The sequence below is a fragment of the Esox lucius genome, chromosome 11 (genome assembly GCF_011004845.1).
Source record: "Esox lucius isolate fEsoLuc1 chromosome 11, fEsoLuc1.pri, whole genome shotgun sequence".
NCBI classification, from domain to species: domain Eukaryota; kingdom Metazoa; phylum Chordata; class Actinopteri; order Esociformes; family Esocidae; genus Esox; species Esox lucius.
The window spans coordinates 35,135,846-35,155,207 of NC_047579.1; the positions used below are offsets into that span (position 1 = coordinate 35,135,846).

Sequence of the window (19,362 nt, forward strand, 5' to 3'; positions counted from 1 at the left end):
GACATAGTCCCTCTAGCGTGTCCTAGGTCTTCCCCGGGGTCTCCTCCTGGTGGGACGGGCCCTGAACACCTTCCCAGGAAGGTGCCCATGCCATCGAAACAGATGCCCATGCCACCTCAGCTGACCCCTCTCGATGTGGAGGAGCAGCGGCTCTACTCTGAGCTCCTCCCGGGTGACCGAGCTTCTCACCCTATCTCTAAGGGATTGACCTGCCACCCTGCAGAGAAAGCTCATTTCGGCCGCCTGTATCCGGGATCTTGTCCTTTCGGTCATGACCCAAAGCTCATGACCAGTTTTTGTATTGGTCTTAAGTAATATTCAAATTTTCTGAGATGCTGAATTTGGGGTTTTCATTAATTGTCAGTTATAATCATCAAAATTAAAAGAAATAAACACTTGAAATATATCAGTCTGTGTGGAATGAATGTATAAATTATACAAGTTTCACTTTTTGAATGGAATTACTGAAATAAATCAAGTTTTTGATGATATTCTAATTTTATGACCAGCACATATACTCTCATGAGCACCTTTATAAGCCCCTCCCAAACAATGCATTTGACTGGTTTAACATGTTTTGAGGCGTTAACCCAAGCAATTAAATTGATTGGGTTAACATGTCATGAAACGTTACTGTCCCAACCATTTCCAACAAAAAACCTTTTGGTATTCCCCAGGCCTTGCAACATTCTAGGCCTGGTTTAAGAGTCTAGTGGTTAGCATACAGAATTTTGACTATTTTACTCCTACTAATTTGTCAATAGCTTTTTAAAAACTAAAAGAGGCAGTGTTTCTCATCTGTGCCACTGTGTAGTGTATCATTAATGTAACAAGGTTACCTTTATGCAGGCCCTTTATCCGCTGGAACTTGCCTGCCAACTGTGCTACTGGCCTTCTACAACTGTGGCTGTTTCTTTGTCAGGTTATCCCAGAGAGTTTGTACACCAAAAAAGCTTGACAGTTAAAAAGACCAGTATCGGTCCCTATTAACCACAATGTGATAGAATGGTAGAACGATTTAATTGGATCTTCATCAATCAGCTGAACAAAAAATTGGGCCAAAACCCTGTTGAGTAGGACTAGTGCCTTAACATTGTTGTACTATCTTACAATACCAGTACTCTTTCTACAATGGTTTCAGTATTTACTTTCTGACAATTAGAGCTTATTTACACAACAAGAGATTAAATAAAAAGCTAGCTAGACTTATCTTAGTTTGCATAATCATTTCCATTGTGTTAGAAATTTACACTGGCATGTTTGAGACGTACCAAGCAGTTTTTGTGGGTGTAAATTGGGCTTTCAAATACCTCTAAATAAATGTAGAGGTCAGCACATTTGTCATTTAATGCAACAGTTCTTTCTCTCTCTCTCTCTCTCTCTCTCTCACACACACACACACACACACACATACACACACACTTACACCCAAACACATATAAATAACATACACATATAAATAACATACACATAAATGTAAACAAACACACACTTCCACAAATATACAAAGTCTTACATACTGCTCACAAAGTATAACAAAAGCAATGTGTCAAGTTGTCATCAATGTCACTCTCTTAACGTCACCAGGTCACGAATAAACAATGTGGAAACGAGTCCCCCTGAAATACCATGTTGTTGGCATTGTTATCAATACATTCATTTCAAATTCATAATTCCATTGTCACTTCTGAAATGGGGGACCTTTGACTATGTGGTGGCACAGATAGGGTGGCAGCCTTTGTTTTGATGATGATGACTTCCGTGTTATCTGCTTTGGAAATGTCAGCCGCTCTGCCTCGTTCTGTCTGGGAACTCCACACTTGTAACCTCAAACCTTTCTTTTTTCAGAGGGGAAAAGAGCGGAGGATCCAATCCAGAAATTATTCAGACTCACTGTAAGTACACAGGGTCAGCACAAAAAACTATCACAAGTTGCACAAGTGAGCAATTGAGTTATACTTGAAAGTTCTGTATGAACTAATAATAAGTTCTGTATGTACTAATAATAAGTTCTATATGCACTAATAATAAGTTCTATATGCACCAATAATAAGTTCTATATGTACTAATAATAAATTCTATATGCACTAATAAAAAGTTCTATATGTACTAATAAGTTCTATATGTACTAATAATAAGTTCTATATGCACTAACAATAAGTTCTATATGCACTAACAATAAGTTCTATATGTACTAATAATAAGTTCTGTATGCACTAATAATAAGTTCTATATGTACTAATAATAAGTTATATATGCACTAATAATAAGTTCTATATGCACTAATAATACGTTCTATATGCACTAATAATAAGTTCTATATGTACAAATACTAAGTTCTATATGCATTAATCTGGCTATTTGTGTTTAAACAAACACAGTGTTGTCCATATGATGCTTGACCTGTAATTATAGCAACATTTCCAACTGCAGGATAGACTGTAATAAGTCATGCCACAGTGACCAAATACAGCACCAATGGAAAATATTAAATCTTCAATTCAATCTTTTTCCCGATTTTGAGGCAGAACAACAAAATGTTGATGATTTAACTGCTTTGTCTTAAGTCAACTCTAACCGAACACTGTCATGTTACTTTAGTTTTTTTCAGTCGCTTTGAAAACTACTATGAATAGTAAGGTGCAATGTTTCAAAACTCTTAGTACAAGACTCCAAATAGATACTCGAAAAAGCTCTGGAGAGAGCCCCTGCAGCCTTGGGAGGAGTAAGGAGAGACTTTTCGGTGTCCCACGCTCCGGGACCGGGTCCCAGCACCGGTTCCCCGCACCAGAACTCGAGTGCCGGTCTCCTGCCCTGAGCCTCCAGTGCCCCCCTTGGACAGGTGGGACAATGAGCCGCCACCTGCTCCCGGTGCCAAGTCCTGCTCCGGGGGGAGGTGCCTCAACCTGTCCTGGTGCCTCGTCCTGCTCCGGGGGCGGAGCCTCCACCTGTCCCGGCGTCTCATCCTGCTCCGGGGGCGGAGCTAAGTGTCTGTGCGACTTCCCCCCCAAGCCCCCCCCCCCCCCCCCTCGGGTGTTCCTGTTTGCACGTTCGGGAGTCCGCACCTTGGAAGGGGATACTCTCAGGTCCTGGCTGGGGGCCTCTATGCATCATTAAATATTGTACTACAAAACGTGATACATGTTTCGTTTTGGTACTACACATAAATACATCAATGTGAAAGAAATAAGAATTGGAAAAAGTGTACGAGTTTTGAACAAGAAACCAGGCAAGCCTAGTTTAGCTGACCCGCAATAAAAAGTGATAATCGTTGATGCCCTCCCTGGATTCAAGTGCGGATCTCCCACATAGGAGTCTTTAACCACCACGCCACAAATCTTCTGAGAGTTGGTATAACATTTCAACATTAGATCATTGACATCATGCCGAGTTTCAATATTTTGCTAGACACCACCTCCATAATGAAAAGGAGATTATGGGGCCAGGTCTAGGGTCAGGAAACGAAGATTGGCCCAAAACCATTCCTGAATCACCTCTGAATGGTAGAACACAACATTATCACACACAATTTCATTGAGGACTTCAATGAGGTACAGCCACTGCATGTCCTACCACCCCATCTTCAGGTATGGCTACACACAGGAATATGTTTCCCTCACGTTGTCCAGACACATGGGCAGTTGCTCATTGGCCAATGATGTTGTGCACACAATGTCGGGTTTTGGCCCGGTAGAAACCTGCTTTATCAACAGAGGTGTACTTGTGATGGTTCACAGCAGTTCAGTTTGTCGTTTTGAGCCTGTCCAGGGGTTTTCTGATTTATTCCTTTGCCTTGTTGTCCATCCTGCTCCATGTTGGAAGACATTGCCAGTGTTCACATGATTTATATGGTTATGTGGTTAACAGTTGTGGTACTACTGTGGATGTCAATCATGTCCTGTTTATAATGGAATTATATTGTACATGGGGCTCACACTACCAACACCAAGGTTGCGGGTTGAATCCCACTGAGGTCACATACAAATCTATGGCCTTAGGGTAATGATTTTTTAATTTTCAATCTGAACATAGTAGGCAAAACAATGTACAATACAAACAGTAGCTTCACACAATGGTTGAGTGATGATCAATTAGGAACAATGAGCATAGTGAAAGTTATTTTTACAACAGAGAAGAAAAATCTTATCAAAAGTTATTCACATACTTTGTATGAACATAATGGATTTAAATGTGAAATGTCTTTCTAGATGTTTTTTGTGACTCAGTCAATGTCAGATGTACTTAGAGTTGCGACATTTTTTATTTTTTGTATGGTATCTGACACAGTATGCTTGAAAATATGAAGAGAATTGATGTGTTGTGGTGAATTTGTACATTTAGAACAAAAAGCTAATTTATTTGCGACATTCTTTGCAGTAGTACATTGTGACAAACATTAAGCGTATTTTGAATATTTTATTTCTGTACAGGCTTCCTTCCATTCCTTGTGTACTTTTGCTTAGTATTATGAAGTAACTACAAAGTTTTATCCAATTTTCTTCCATCACAGCCATTGACTTTGTGCTGATTTAAATGTACTATTGGTCTCATGGGAAAATCCGTGAGTGGTTTCCTTTTTTACACATTGTTCAAGATCTTCAGTTTCTTGGCAATTTCTCTGAACAAGAATAGACTGATGACTTCCTGAAGAATGTTCAGGCCATTTTGAGCCTATAATCAAAACCACAAATGCTGATGCTGAAGATATTGAACTAGTGTAAAGAAGATGAGTTTTAATGTTTATTTAATCAGCACAAAAGTTTTCAGCTGTGCTAACATAATTGGGAAAGGGCTTTCTAATGAACAATTAGCCTTATAAACTTGAATTTGATAATTCTCAGACATTCACAATACCTTGAAATACCATGTTACGTAAATATCTCTGTAAAGTAAAGAATACTATATTTATCTTTATGTAGTGATGTAAAGTAAAGAAAAACATGAAGTGGAACAAAATGGAGCAGCATTAAAGTCACTGACTTGAAGTCGTAGCTCACTGTGTCAAATGAGGGGTAAGGAACTGACCAGGGTTGCATTGCCTGGTCGCATTCAAGATATTTCTGGTGCCAGCTTGGGTGTCTGTGAGCTAAATTGTAGCAGCAGTGTTCTAGCTCCATTTTCAACCTGGTCCTTATAACATCATGTCATCCACAGCTTCCAAACAATGTATTTATTCCCTTTCGTCCCCCGTAACAAAATCATTTACGTCAAACTACAATAGGTACAATTGTGCAATCTTTCATTATGTAGTAGTTTTTAAATGACATTTGCCAAATAATTTTGTCTCTTAATTTACACTAAGATATTTTTGATTTTAGTCCTTTAGCAGGGTAATTGCAATGGGACAAGCAGTCATTTTAATGTGATGTTTTAACACTGCTTTGTGTGAGCAGACTTATCTGGTCTTTAAGTGGATTTGAGGTGAAGGATGACCACAGAAAAGGAAATGGATTCAAAATTAAATATGGTTCTCATCAACCTTTTTTCTAAATCAGATTACAACTAACTCTGACGCCATAGGCTGTTTGGGCAGTATTGGATAATTATACCACCTTTGGTCCATGGTCTGTCTCTGTAAAGGTCTCTGGACCTATCTCTTTCTTCTATCTATGACTCCTATGTAGGAGGGCCCGCGTGTGTGCGCAGGTTCCACACCTTCCTCACATGGCTGTGGACCCCTTTATAAAGCAACCCAGGACACTAGAGAAGTCACACAATAGTCACCACCAAAGACTGAGAAACACCTCCACTTTCGCTCTCTCGTTCTTTTACGTCCTGGAACATGATGTGGAAAGCATTGGCATTAGCTGTATGTCTGCTGGTGGCTGGGATGCAGGCAATGGAGGGCCCCACGTATGGAGTGAAGCTCTGTGGTCGTGAGTTCATCCGGGCAGTCATCTTCACCTGTGGAGGATCTCGCTGGAGACGGTCACTTGGGAATTCAGGTGAGGCATGCTGGGTAGACAAGCTATCTTTCTGCGTTATGTGTATCTTAAGTGTGCACAGTGACCAGCGGTAATGCTCCTGATTTAATTGAGCTGTGATTGATGGTTGAGTAGTAATTTTAAATTACGTTTTAGCTTTAAAAAAGGAAAAGGCCATCAAAAACATGAAAATTGTATAACATTATTGTACACATAAAGACATTGGTGACATTGTTTGATGTATTTGATGCTGTAATATGTGAAATGATAATTTAACTGCTACAGTTTCCATCTTCAAGTGCTTTATGTTGAATTGGACCACTTTTCCTGTGTTGGCCTTTTTTGATATCACCGGCTTCACCTGTTGGGAGCATACGTGTGTCTGGAATATAAATTCCACACATATTAAACGTCCACACAATATAAACATCCACACATATTGCATATTTATATATTTTGAAAATGTATAATTATATGCTGCAATGTGTGGATTCATTTACATGTTATGCAAAGAAACAGTAGGTAGTTTATTTAAAAAATACCAGTCTTTGAGCTTTGAATGTAAAATTTGAACAGCAGTCAATTATGTGAACTTATCCTGTTCTACACTACATTTCAGCAGACGAGGACTCATCTGAAGGTTGGAATGAAGACTCCCATATCCCTGAGAAACCCTTCCAGCAGATCTCCGGCCTTGTGGCCCCTGGCTGGTCCAGAGAGGGAGGAGAGGAGAGGGAGGTGTTCAGCAGACCTGCCCGCTCTCTCATGTCAGAGGAGGTGCTGGAGGCCCTTCGTACATCTGACCGCAAAGGCCGTGATGTGGTGGTGGGCCTTTCCAATGCCTGCTGCAAGTGGGGCTGTAGCAAGGGGGAAATCAGCTCCCTTTGCTGAGAATAAACTACCACTGTTTTCCTACACACAAACACCTTTCCCATTTGTCTGGTTTTTTTCCTATCTTTCTCTCCCAATCTCTCTTCCATTTTGTTAATATTCTTCCCCAGTATTCAGTAGTTCACTCAATGTTATCATTCCTGGGTTTACTTACAGACTATTTAATGACTATTTTTATTTTGGAATCTGAACCTGTTATGAAGGTTCTAATAAATATTTGATTTGCAATACATTCTGACTTTTGCTGTGTTTTCCCAACGAGCCTCTCAGAACATTGCGGGAAAGCATTTCTTATTAACCAAAAGAGAACCTTTAGGGTATGTTGCTATTCTGGTAAGGTAGAATCACATGGTTTTGAGAATGTTCATATAACATAATTACATTATTTTAGCTGAATTTTAAAGCTTTTATGTAACATTTCCCTGTGGTTTCCATTTGGTAAATTTAGAACATTCTAGGAACATCATATCCATTGATAATTCAGTCAGAAAAACTGTTCAAAAAGGAAACAAAAAGATATGTAGAGGTTAATACAATTTACAATACAATTATCTTTTCAAACCTGTTTATACAAGACAGTCATGTGATACCTTGGTCACCATAGCCACAGTTCACAGTAACAGTCTGGGATATTGGTGCCAGGCACTTTACCTTGTGCAAACTTGAGTGTGACACTTGACAAGAGCGCGCCAAGAGTGAGTTTAAAGCAGTGACTCACACATGTAGGTTCATGCTTTACAACATCCACAAAATATAACCCTACTTTACACAGGAAACATTTCAGGTTCACTTATCATCTCCTATCTGGACTAATGCAATGCACTGTTGGCTGAGCCCCCCGGTTGTGCCATCAAGCCCCTGTAACTTATCCAGAACGCTGCTGCCTGTCTTGTGTTCAACCTTCCCAAAGCACCCATGTCACCCCTCTCCTCCACAAGCTCCATTGTCTTCTGGTAGAAGCCTGCATCCACTACAAGACCATGGTGCTAACCACATGAGGGAGTAGAAGGAGTAGATATACTAAGACTAATGAGGGGATGTGTACCAGGTGTGTGAAAACAAGACTAATGGAATGATGAAAAGAGGAACGGTGGGGCCTAGAAGGCCAGTGACGGCCTCTTAATTATTTCCGGAGCTGTATATTTTGCTTAGGAGAGGGTCAACCATTTTCATATTTTCAGGGGGCTTTATCGTCCGGATACCACATGTCATTAAAAACACAATCAGTCCCTAACCCTACGTGCAAACTGTTTACTCGCTCAACTCTCAAATCACTCAATCTATGAGGAGGGCATATTTGCAGAGTGCAAGTTGGTATTTAGTTTTTAGTTACTTAGTTTTTAGTTAAGTATTTAGTTACTTAATATGGGGGTTACTGAACATAAAGTTATGCCCATTGACATTTGACATTGGTGTGATGTTTGTTATGAGTTCATGTGTTAATGAAGAATTACAGGGTCAATGACAAAGATGTCGGTAAGTGCTTCCATATGACATCCTCTAGCTACAGTATCTCACAAAAGTGAGTACACCCCTCACATTTTAGCAAATATTTGATTGTATTATTTCATCTTTTCATTTTACACTTTGCTACAATGTAAAGTAGTGAGTGTACAGCTTGTATAACAGTGTACATTTGCTGTCCCCTCAAAATGACTCAACACACAGCAATTAATGTCTAAAGCGCTGGCAACAAAAGTGAGTACACCCCTAAGTGAAAATTTCCAAATTGGGCCCAATTAGCCATCTGAAAAAAAGAATGAATAGCCTAGGCTATAAGAATTGGTCTTCAATTTGGTCTGCATGGCTGTCGTCCCAGACGGAAGCCTCTTCTAAAGATGATGCACAAGAAAGCCTGCAAACAGTTTGCTGAAGACAAGCAGACTAAAAACATGGATTACTGGAACTTATTTGGTTCAGATGGTGTCAAGCGTGTGTGGCGGCAACCAGGTGAGGAGTACAAAGACAAGTGTGTCTTGCCTACAGTCAAGCACGGTGGTGGGAGGGTCATGGTCTGGGGCTGCATGAGGGCTGCCGGCACTGAGGAACTACAGTTTATTGAGGGAACCATGAATGTCAACATGTACTGTGACATACTGAAGCAGAGCATGATCCCCTCCTTGCAGAGACTGGGCCGCAGGGCAGTGTTCCAACATGATAAAGACCCCAAACACACCTCCAAAGAAGACCACTGCCTTGTTAAAGAAGTTGAGGGTAGAGGTGATGGACTGGCCAAGCATGTCTCCAGACCTAAACCCTATTGAGCATCTGTGGGGCATCCTCAAATGGGAGGTGGAGGAGTGCAAGGTCTCTAACATCCACCAGCTGCGTGATGTCGTCATGGAGGAGTGGAAGTAGACTCCAGTGGCAGCATGTGACGCTCTGGTGAACTCCATGTCCAAGAGGGTTAAGGCAGTCCTAGAAAATAATGGTGGCCACACAAAATATTGATACTTTGTGCCCAATTTGGACATTTTCACTTAGGAGTATACTCACTTTTGTTGCCAGCGGTTTAGACATTAATGGCTGTGTGTTGAGTTATTTTGAGGGGACATCAAATTTACACTGTTATACAAGCTGTACACTCAGTGCTTTTGTGATGGCAATTCCATCGATCAGAACTCTTAAAGGAGGAAGTACAGAGACAAAATTCTCTCGGCACAGTTTAATATTTTATTTGCAAATAGGTAGACCCGTCAAACACTTACAAACATAATCTTCCGAGGAGTCTCTAAATTAATACATGAACAGTTCGTATTTATAGGGGAAAAGGGGGTGTGCTAAGTTGCTGGCCATCTGTCTTGTGTCACATAGGTTTTACCTAAAGGGAGGGCTGTCACCCCACCTTATCCTTCCTGCCATAATGTTTACTGTTGTGTTTACCTAAAGGGGCCAACTGACATTACTTCCCCCCCAAGGACCACATTCCTAAGAAACAAAGGTCTGGCACCCTTCTTGGTCTAGGCAGGAGATCATGGTCAAAGTATCTAATAATCCTCTGATATAATACAGACGTGTGTCACAATCAAAGTAAAGATTTACATACCAGCCAATAGAAAGACAGACATTTCCCAAATGTACCTTAGTACAAAATGTCCATAACAATCCATCCTCTTGATAACAATCCAAACCTTTTTGGTATCAATCCTTAAACAGTTTACTCATTAGGATGTAGACTGCAACAAAACAGTACTCTTTAACAACATGACCCAGTCAATATCATTACACTAATGAGTAGAGAACGGAACAAATCTGAAATGTCTGGATCCTCATTTAAATGCTTCTAGACCATTATCTTCGTATTAACTCCAAGATGACACATTTTCATTATACAGAATTATAACATAGTACAGCAAAACCGTTCATGTTAAAATCATTGGTCAAAGGAAATGAATTCAAGTGACACATATACGGACAGTATGGGGTTTGTAGCATCGACACATGGGTGTGTAAACACCTATCACTGAATACATCCTTCAATTAGTCACTGTTACAAAGTCTTCTGATGCCAATTACTTGATACACTGAGAAGTCCTCCCTATGGTGCCAATTAGATGTACTTCCAAAGTCATCACAAATGTTCTGCTCCACCAAACGTCAGACAGCCAGTTATGAACCATTTCTTGGCAGGCCGGTGTAACAGAACGTAAAAGTCAGATGCATATTCCAAGGTGTTGTCCTTCATAGCTCAAATGCAGGTTATCATTACATAGCTCTAGTTGTCCATTATAGCTGCTTTATCAGCCAGGTCAGGAGAATCTGTGTGTTCTCCTTTGTGAATGCCAGAATGACCAGTTTTATCCAAAGGCTCTACAGCTGCAGGCCGGGTCGGAAGTGATGGTTACTAGTACCAGAAAATTCACTTTTCCCTCGGTGACTTCAATTCACTGTGCCTTATCTTTAAACACCGAAGCCTTCCTGTAGCGTGTGTCGTCGACCCCAGGTTCCTCTCTCAGCTACCTGGACAGCAGATGAGGTGTACCTGGTATGGACCCAACCAACCGTGGCATGATGTCATGCAGTTGGTCTTTCTGCGCCCCAGTAAACGTTGTCCAGAACCGGAGCTTTCCTTAGCCTCCATCATTTCGGTTGGAGGTTGCCTTCTCCATCTCATGGCAGAATCATCAGGACAAGAATTAGTCCAAGCTGTCAGGAACCAGGCATCACTGTAGACATGCGGCACCCCAGGGTAGAGTCTGCTCGTAGCTGTAGGACAGTCTGTGTGTGTGTGAGATCCATCTCATCTCAGCCCACCTCATAGTTGTCCTTTAAGCCAAAATCAGTCTCTCTGGGCTCCAACCAGTCTTATTGCTGAATCGCTTCCAAGTGTCCTGTACCTGTCAGTGAATTCTCCTTGAGAAAATGTGTTGCAAATGCACAGTACACAATCAGAAATATGTCCATTACATTAGCTTGTTGCATCTTGCTGATGCATTAGAACCCAGTCCTACCAAACTCTCAAACCTGTATTTCCAATGTCTTTCTGCTTCCTTTGTCTAAATAGATTAGAACAGTTGTAAACAGTAACAGTATAGTGGTGCTTCTGTTGCTTCTGGTGCTTCTGTTCTGCTAGTTTAGCAAAATAACAATTCCACTCTTTTCTATAGTTGGTTTAACAACCAACAAATAACAAAACAACACAATGAACAGAAGAACACAATTTCCCATTTCCCATTACTGTTCCTATTACTCATCAGTTAAGATAAAAAAAAAACTATTTTAACCCCTCATCATATGTTACCAAATTAGAGAAGCAGCATTGTACAAATTTCCAATATATCCCTCTAATTAAATTTAGGACATTATTCTCGTATACAATCCTAAGTTATCAGGCGAATAAAGAAGGCAAATTTAGCAGATTTGGCACTAAGGCAAAAGCCAAAAGAGTGGGCCTCGCCAAAGAATCACATTAACGACGCAATGAATGCGTTCACCCAAGTGTACACCAAACAAAGCAAAACCTTGCAATTTCAAAACTTTCAAGTTAACAACAACCTCGGTAAACAAGATCAAATATTCCAAGGAATACACAATGCAGCCAATCAGATCCCTCGTGCACAAGGAATACCAAAATGGAAATGCATGTACTAGGTCGACCATAACCAGGTATGGCTGTGTGTTGTGTTATTTTGAGGGGACAGCAAATGTACACTGGTTTACAAGCTGTACACTCACTACTTTACATTGTAGCAAAGTGTCATTTCTTCAGTGTTATCACATGAAAATATATAATCAAATATTTGCAAAAATGTGAGGGGTGTACTCAATTTTGTGAGATACAGTGGATATAAAACGTCTACACACCCCTGTGAAAATGCCAGGTTTTTGTGATGTAAAAGAATGGCCAACATGGGCCTCTTCTGAGACCTCCCCCCTGAATGATGAGGAAATAGAGGGTGCTGTGCAGATACATAGAGAGGCCTCAACTACAGAGGAAGAACAAGAAGCTCCCTCCCTATTCATGTTTTTGTTTAAGGATTTTGAAGACACTGAAACATTCATGGATGAAATGGACAAAGGAGGACTTAGTGTTAATTTTGAGCTTCTCTGTTTCAATTTTTGTTGATGAGGGTACCTATTAGCTGTCTTTGAACCATCAGCTAATCATGGGTTCCACACAACAAAAATGACAAGAGCCAGAAAACTATATAATTTGATGAGACAAAGAGACAAGAAACATCAGTTGTTTAGCAAGAGTAAACCATAAAGTGTTTTGGAAGTGTTCATCTGGCCATGTAACAAAGAATCTGTGCAAAGCTGAATACAAAGTACATAAAGAAACAAGTTAGTTTTGTCAGTGGTGTAATGTAATGTTTTGAATATTTGATGGAGTGGTTTAATTGGGTTGAGTGATCTATTTGATGGAGTGGTCTAACAGGCAAATAAACTGTGTATTTATTTTAGGTTACTCCATTAACTTAAAGCTTTTGGGCTACATTAATTGACTTTGAATAATGTCTGTTGTGCTCTTTTCGACCTAATCTCCCAAGACCCGTAACACTTTTATAATGCTCTCAACAATGTTTTAAGTCCACAACCACGTCATTATTCTAAATCATAAAATTGACTTGTTCCAGGCATCCCCAGATAAATTAATATTTCTGTAAACAGATGTTGACCTGACCTCTACATGGTGCAAAGAGAAATTTGGCACCTTTCTGCAACAGACTATAGCAAATTCAACACATCCTGTTATCACTTTAAACTTTCTAGAACATGCTGCTAAATTGAACAGTGCAAGTCAAAGGAAGAGGGAAAATCTAAATGATTTGCATGAAAACTGGTCAGATCTACACAGCAGAACCCACAGGTCTCGGCAAAGGACCTTCAGAACAGTTCAGCTGACAATGAAGTAGTTTTTCACACTTCCGCCGCACAATGTACCTTACACAGCATGTTCACATTAGTGTGATGTGTTGAATGGAAAATACATTAACGGTAATCCCGTATAAACGTGTGCAAAAGTGTGTCTTGTTTCAGTTGGTACAATGAAAAGCTCAGATCAAATACAGGTGCTGGTCATAAAATTAGATTATCATCCAAAAGGTGAAACAATACAAATTTTTTTTTTTTTTATAAATGTTGGACAACTGAAAAGTATGAACATGAAAAGTATGAGCATGTACAGCACTCAATACTTAGTTGGGGCTCCTTTTGCCTGAATTACTGCAGCAATGCGGCGTGGCATGGAGTCGATCAGTCTGTGGCACTGCTCAGGTGTTATGAGAGCCCAGGTTACTCTGATAGTGGCCTTCAGCTATTCTGCATTGTTGGGTCTGGCGTATCGCATCTTCCTCTTCACAATTCCCCATAGATTTTCTATAGGGTTAAGGTCAGGCGAGTTTGCTGGCCAATTAAGAACAGGGATACCATGATCCTTAAACCAGGTACTGGTAGCTTTATCACTGTGTTCAGGTGCCAAGTCCTGTTGGAAAATGAAATCGGCATCTCCATAAAGTTGGTCAGCAGCAGGAAGCATGAAGTGCTCTAAAACGTCCTGGTAGACGGCTGTGTTGACCTTGGACCTCAGAAAACACAGTGGACCAACACCAGCAGATGACATGGCAACCCAAACCATCACTAACTGTGGAAACTTTACACTGGACTTCAAGCAACATGGATTATGTGCCTCTCCTCTCTTCCTCCTGACTCTGGGACCTTGATTTCCAAAGGAAATGCTAAATTTACTTTCATCAGGGAACATAACTCAGCAGCAGTCCAGTCCTTTTTGTCTTTAGCCCAGACGAGATGCTTCTGACGCTGTGTCTTGTTCAAGAGTGGCTTGACACAAGGAATGCGACAGCTGAAACCCATGTCTTGCATAGGTCTGTGCGTGGTGGTTCTTGAAGCACTGACTCCAGCTGCAGTCCACTCTTTGTGAATCTCCCCTACATTTTTGAATGGGTTTTGTTTCACAATCCTCTCCATGGTGCGGTTTTCCCTATTGCTTGTACACTTTTTTCTACCACATCTTTTCCTTCCCTTCGCCTCTCTATTAATGTGCTTGGACACAGAGCTCTGCGAACAGCCAGGCTCTTTAGCAATGACCTTTTGTGTCTTGCCCTCCTTGTGCAAGGTGTCAATGGTCGTCTTTTGGACAGCTGTCAAGTCAGCAGTCTTCCCCATTATTGTGTTGCCTACAGAATTAGACTGATAGACCATTTAAAGGCCTTTGCAGGTGTTTTGGGTTAATTAGCTTATTAGAGTGTGACACCAGGTGTCTTCAATATTGAACCTTTTCACAATATTCAAATTTTCTGAGATACTGAATTTGGGGTTTTCATTAGTTGTCAGTAAAAATCATCAAAATTAAAAGAAATAAACACTTGAAATATATCAGTCTGTGTGGAATGAATGTATACATTATACAATTTTCACTTTTTGATGATATTCAAATTTTATGACCAGCACCTGTATATTGTAACTGCATTAAACAGAATTCTCAACCATCAACCTCCTAATTATGGCCATCTACCACACATAACTAAGCAATGACTACTCAAACAAAAACTGACCATGGCAAGCACAGTAAGTATGACTGTGCATGTGTACAGGTTGTGGACAGGTGTCATTTATACTGATAACAAGTTCAAACAGGTGCCATTAATACAGGTAACGAGTGGAGGACAGAGGAGACTCTTAAAGAAGTTACAGGTCTGGGAGAGCCAGAACTCTTGTTTGTTTGTAGGTGACCAAATACTTATTTTCCATCATAATTTACCAATAAATTCATAAAAAATCCTACAATGTGATTTTCTGGATTTTTTTTCTCATTTTTTCTCTCATAGTTGAAGTGTACCTCATATTTTTAAGTGGGTGAACTTGCACAATTGTTGGCTGACTAAATACTTTTTTGCCCCACTATATGTATGCGTGTGTCTGTATTCTGCACTCAGCAGCTTTCTGAACCACCAGTCTCTTTCCTGACTGTAACCAAAACATCTCAAACTATTTTTAGAGGCAATTCAGTTTTCAAATTAATGTATTTCAGTTGTTTGTTCTTAAACAATTTTTATCCTGAAACAAAATACAATTAAATTGTATTTCAGTCTCTGCAAATGATACATAATTGGTATAAGCATAATCAGACTAGAGTGCTTTTTCAACATGTAGTCGAAGCAAATACACTTTTGTTTTCTATGCTTGAACCTAGTGTTATACAGTTGTGCTCAAAAGTTTGCATACCCTTGGAGAATATATAATATATTTACCATTTGTAATGAAAACATGAGTGAGCAGGCAAAACATGTCTTTTATTTTTTATGGGATTCATATTCAACGCTAAGTTATAACAGAATGACACAATCATAAAACAAAACATGGCAACTCAGAAAATAATGAACTGACCTCTTTTCAAAAGTCTGCATAATACAGTTTTTAATTCTGTGTACTGTGTATTACCCTTCAGCATCAATGACAGCGTGCAGTCTTTTGTATAAGTTGTCTGAGGCCCCACATTCTTGCAGGTGGTATAGCTGCCCATACGTCTTGGCAAAATTCCTCCAGGTCATGCAAAGTCTTTGATCGTCTTGCATGAACCATACATTTGAGTTATTAAGGTCAGGAGACTGTGATGGCCACTCCAAAACCTTCACCTTTTTTCTGCTGTTACCACTGAAGGGTCACCACTTGTGCTTAGGGTCATTGTCGTGCTATAAATTCCAAGTGTGTCCCAATCGCAGCTTTAGAGCTCACACCCCCCCAAAACATCAGTGAGCCACCACCATGCTTCACAGTGGGGATGGTAGTCTGTTCACTATAGGCCTTGTTGACCCCTCTCCAAACATAGCGCTTATGGCTGTTACCATAAAGCCTTATTTTGGTCTTGTCACTCCAAATTAAATTATGTCAGAAGCTGTGAGGCGTGTCAAGGTGTTGTTGGCTATATTGTAACCAGGCTTTTTTGTGGCATTTGCGCAGTAAAGGCTTCTTTCTGGCAACTCGACCATGCAGCTCATTTTTGTTCAAGTATTATCGTATTGTGCTCCTTGAAACAACCACACCGTCTTTTTCCAGAGCAGCCTGTATTTCTCCTGAGGTTACCTGAGGGTTTTTCTTTGTATCCCGAACAATTCTTCTGGCAGTTTTGGCTGAAATCTTTCTTGGTCTACCTGACCTTTGCATGGTACCAAGAGATCCCCAAATGTTCCACTTCTTAACAAGTGATTAAAAAGTACTGACAGGCATTTGCAAGGCTTTGGATATCTTTATATACTCTTTTCCATTTTTATTAAGTTCCATTGCCTTGTCACTTTTTTGCTCCCCATGGCTCAGTATCGAGCCTGCTCAGTGTATCCACATGAGAGCTAACAAACTCATTGACAATACACAGACACTAATTGCCATTTAAAAAGCCACAGGTGTGGGAAATTCACCTTTAATTGCCATTTTCACCTGTGTGTGACACCTTGTGTGTATGTAACAGGGGTATACAAACTTTTGATCAGGGCCATTTCTGTTATCATTATGATTTAAAATGGAGCCAAACACCTATGTGATAATAAATGGCTTCACATGATCACTATCCTTAAATGAAATTAATACATTTTTGCATGATCAGTCATATTTTCAAAATCAATGCCAAAGTTTCTCAATTTCTGCAAACTTATGAGCACAACTGTATGACAAAAGACATTGAATGAAATCACATAGACTGAGATAAAGTTTGAATGTTACTATACTCTTCCTTCTTGATTAAGTGGGACAGTTGCTGTCCTTTGGGTTCATCATGTTTGCCAAGGTAACGTAATGCTAATGACTATTTGGGTTTGGGTGTTTTAGGTATGTCTGATTTTAGCATAAATAGCCATGTCTCCAAAAGGTTATTGGAGATTATCATCATTAACCAACACGTATTGTAGTTATATTTAGGAGTTGGTCATTGTTAAAGACACCCATGGACCACATGCCACCGTGGGCATCCCTGAGTCCTGGGTCTCTGGGTAGGCCCAGGAACACGTGCCACCGTGGGCATCCATGAGTTCTGGGTCTCTGGGCAGGCTCAGGAACACATGCCACCGTGGGCATCCATGAGTTTTGGGACTCTGGGTAGGCCCAGGAACACATAACACCGTGGGCATCCCTGAGTTCCGGGTCTCTGGGTAGGCCCAGGAACACATGCCACCATGGGCATCCCTGAGTTCTGGGTCTCTGGGTAGGCTCAGGAACACAAGCCACCGTGGGCATCCATGAATTTTGGGACTCCGGGTAGGCCCAGGAACACATAACACCGTGGGCATCCCTGAGTTCTGGGTCTCTGGGTAGGCTCAGGAACACATGCCACCGTGGGCATCCCTGAGTTTTGGGTCTATGCGTAGGCTCAGGAACACATGCCATTGTGAGCATCCCTGAGTACTGGGTTTCTGACCAGTCTGGATGGATCCAAAAACACATGTGATTTTAATCTCAGGCACGTGACGAAAGGAGTAGCAACATTTTACAATGGACTTCTGACATATGGTCATTTATGATAACATTTATTTACAAACAATATGGAGTCAGATTATATATTCATATTTCTTCATCACTAAGGTTACGTTCCCGTGCACTCACTTCCCTAGCTGTCCCCCAGTAACCATCTAAGTTGTAAACTTTTTGAACCACTCTCTCTAACACCCCTCCCTACAGATCTATCACCAAGCAGCTAAAAACATATTTCTAGGCAGAGCATCAAGGCAGCAGCAGGAAAGCTTAAGATGTTGTACAGTTTCTATAAGAGCTCTCATCAATTGCAATTAACTGTGTCATGCTTACCAAATTTATTTTATGTAAATGTAGCTAGCTCCACGGGGCATTTACGAGCAGTGGGTGTTGCATTCCCTCCCCTGGGAAGTGTTTGTAACATGGTGGGGGCTCATCCGAGATTGTAATTCATAGGACCCAGCTGCTCTGAGCTCTCGGTGGGTGGTGTCAAAAGGTGGCAGTAAGTGGTGTGAGTTTGGCTACAAAACGGCTCTCTGCTGTCTCCATGTTAATTGAAGCGCCCTCTGTGGGTTGGTTGGTAGGTTTGCGGAAGGTACACCTTTACGCCACAGCTGACCGTTACCAGCGCTCCGTCCCTAAGCAGGCCTGCATAGCTGAGTTTGTGGTGCTAGTTTGTGTTTTAAAAGCGTGTTCTGTCCTTAAGGGACGAGAGTGAAGCCTCAGGTGAGGAGACAGGTACTCCGTCCGATGTCAAGTCAGAGGACAGCGCGGAGGAAGGGGCTGCTCATACCCCCCCCTTTACGTTGCCCCAATTCGACCCGTTGTCTTTCGCTTCCGGTCATTTGGATGGTAACAACAATATTCTTTAATGTTGTTTTTATTCTTTCAGCAGTGTGCAATGGGTATTCAGTAGTCCCATTATGGCTTTGTGTGGCTTTGTGTGGCTTCTGAAGTAAAAGTTAAAGGGGCAATATGTAAGATTTGACTGTACTTCTAGCAAATATAAGCAAAATTGACTGGTAGATATATGCAGTTGATGTTCTAAGCTAATGTTTCAAATAATATTTTTCTGCAAAATGAATCAAAGTGACTGACATATTCCCCATTTTAACTTCCTTGGCGGTCTGCTGTCTATCAGTTTGTAATGACTTGGAATCTCCTTATGCTCCTTTTAGACACCCAGTACTATCCTAAACCACACTGAAAGAGCTAGTACTATACGGGTCACGTATGGCAAGGGAAGATGAGAGTACAAGCCCTATTTGTTTAGAGGCAGGATTCTACACAGTGCCCCTTTAATATGAAAAATAGTAAGTTTTTTGGTTTTATGTTTTTTTGAGAAAGATGTTTACCGTTATAAGAATATTTAGTATGGCCACATTCAGTAGTAATATAATGTTAAAAAACATAAACATAAAAAAAAAAAATTATAGGGACCCAGATCATGATATAGGTCATGATTATTCGACCACTCCTTGGCTACTATAAATTAATGTTACCTTATTCTTGTGTCATGCACATTTATTAAGACTTCTCATTTATTAAGAAATTCAACACTACTGTTGTTTGCTCCTTGGGGTTTAAGGCCAGGTGTTTTCTAAAAGCACTTTGTGACATTTGCTGA

At 40.6% G+C, this 19,362-nt stretch overlaps 1 protein-coding gene across 3 annotated transcripts; it reads left to right on the plus strand.

Moving 5' to 3' along the window:
• The first annotated feature begins 1,827 nt into the window (after nt 1–1,827).
• Nucleotides 1,828–6,992, plus strand: rln3a (relaxin 3a). 3 transcript variants are annotated; one of them, XM_020050878.2, is made up of 3 exons: nt 1,828–1,895; nt 5,625–5,945; nt 6,544–6,992. In XM_020050878.2, the coding sequence occupies exons 2-3, from the start codon at nt 5,783–5,785 to the stop codon at nt 6,813–6,815; spliced, it is 435 nt and encodes a 144-aa protein (XP_019906437.1). In that variant the 5' UTR covers nt 1,828–1,895; nt 5,625–5,782; the 3' UTR covers nt 6,816–6,992. The 3 variants fall into 3 exon arrangements, with proteins under 3 accessions (XP_019906437.1, XP_010872774.2, XP_034151279.1); XM_010874472.3 differs by lacking the exon at nt 1,828–1,895 and having other exon boundaries at nt 5,571–5,945; XM_034295388.1 differs by lacking the exon at nt 1,828–1,895 and having other exon boundaries at nt 5,571–5,945; nt 6,547–6,992.
• Nucleotides 6,993–19,362: the final 12,370 nt, after the last annotated feature.

Bases quoted from the DNA above. Each gene is read 5' to 3' on its own strand.
- rln3a (XM_020050878.2), top strand. From the start codon at position 5,783: ATGATGTGGAAAGCATTGGCATTAGCTGTATGTCTGCTGGTGGCTGGG. The intron at 5,946-6,543 runs GTGAGGCATGCT...ACTACATTTCAG, and splicing joins ACGGTCACTTGGGAATTCAG to CAGACGAGGACTCATCTGAA.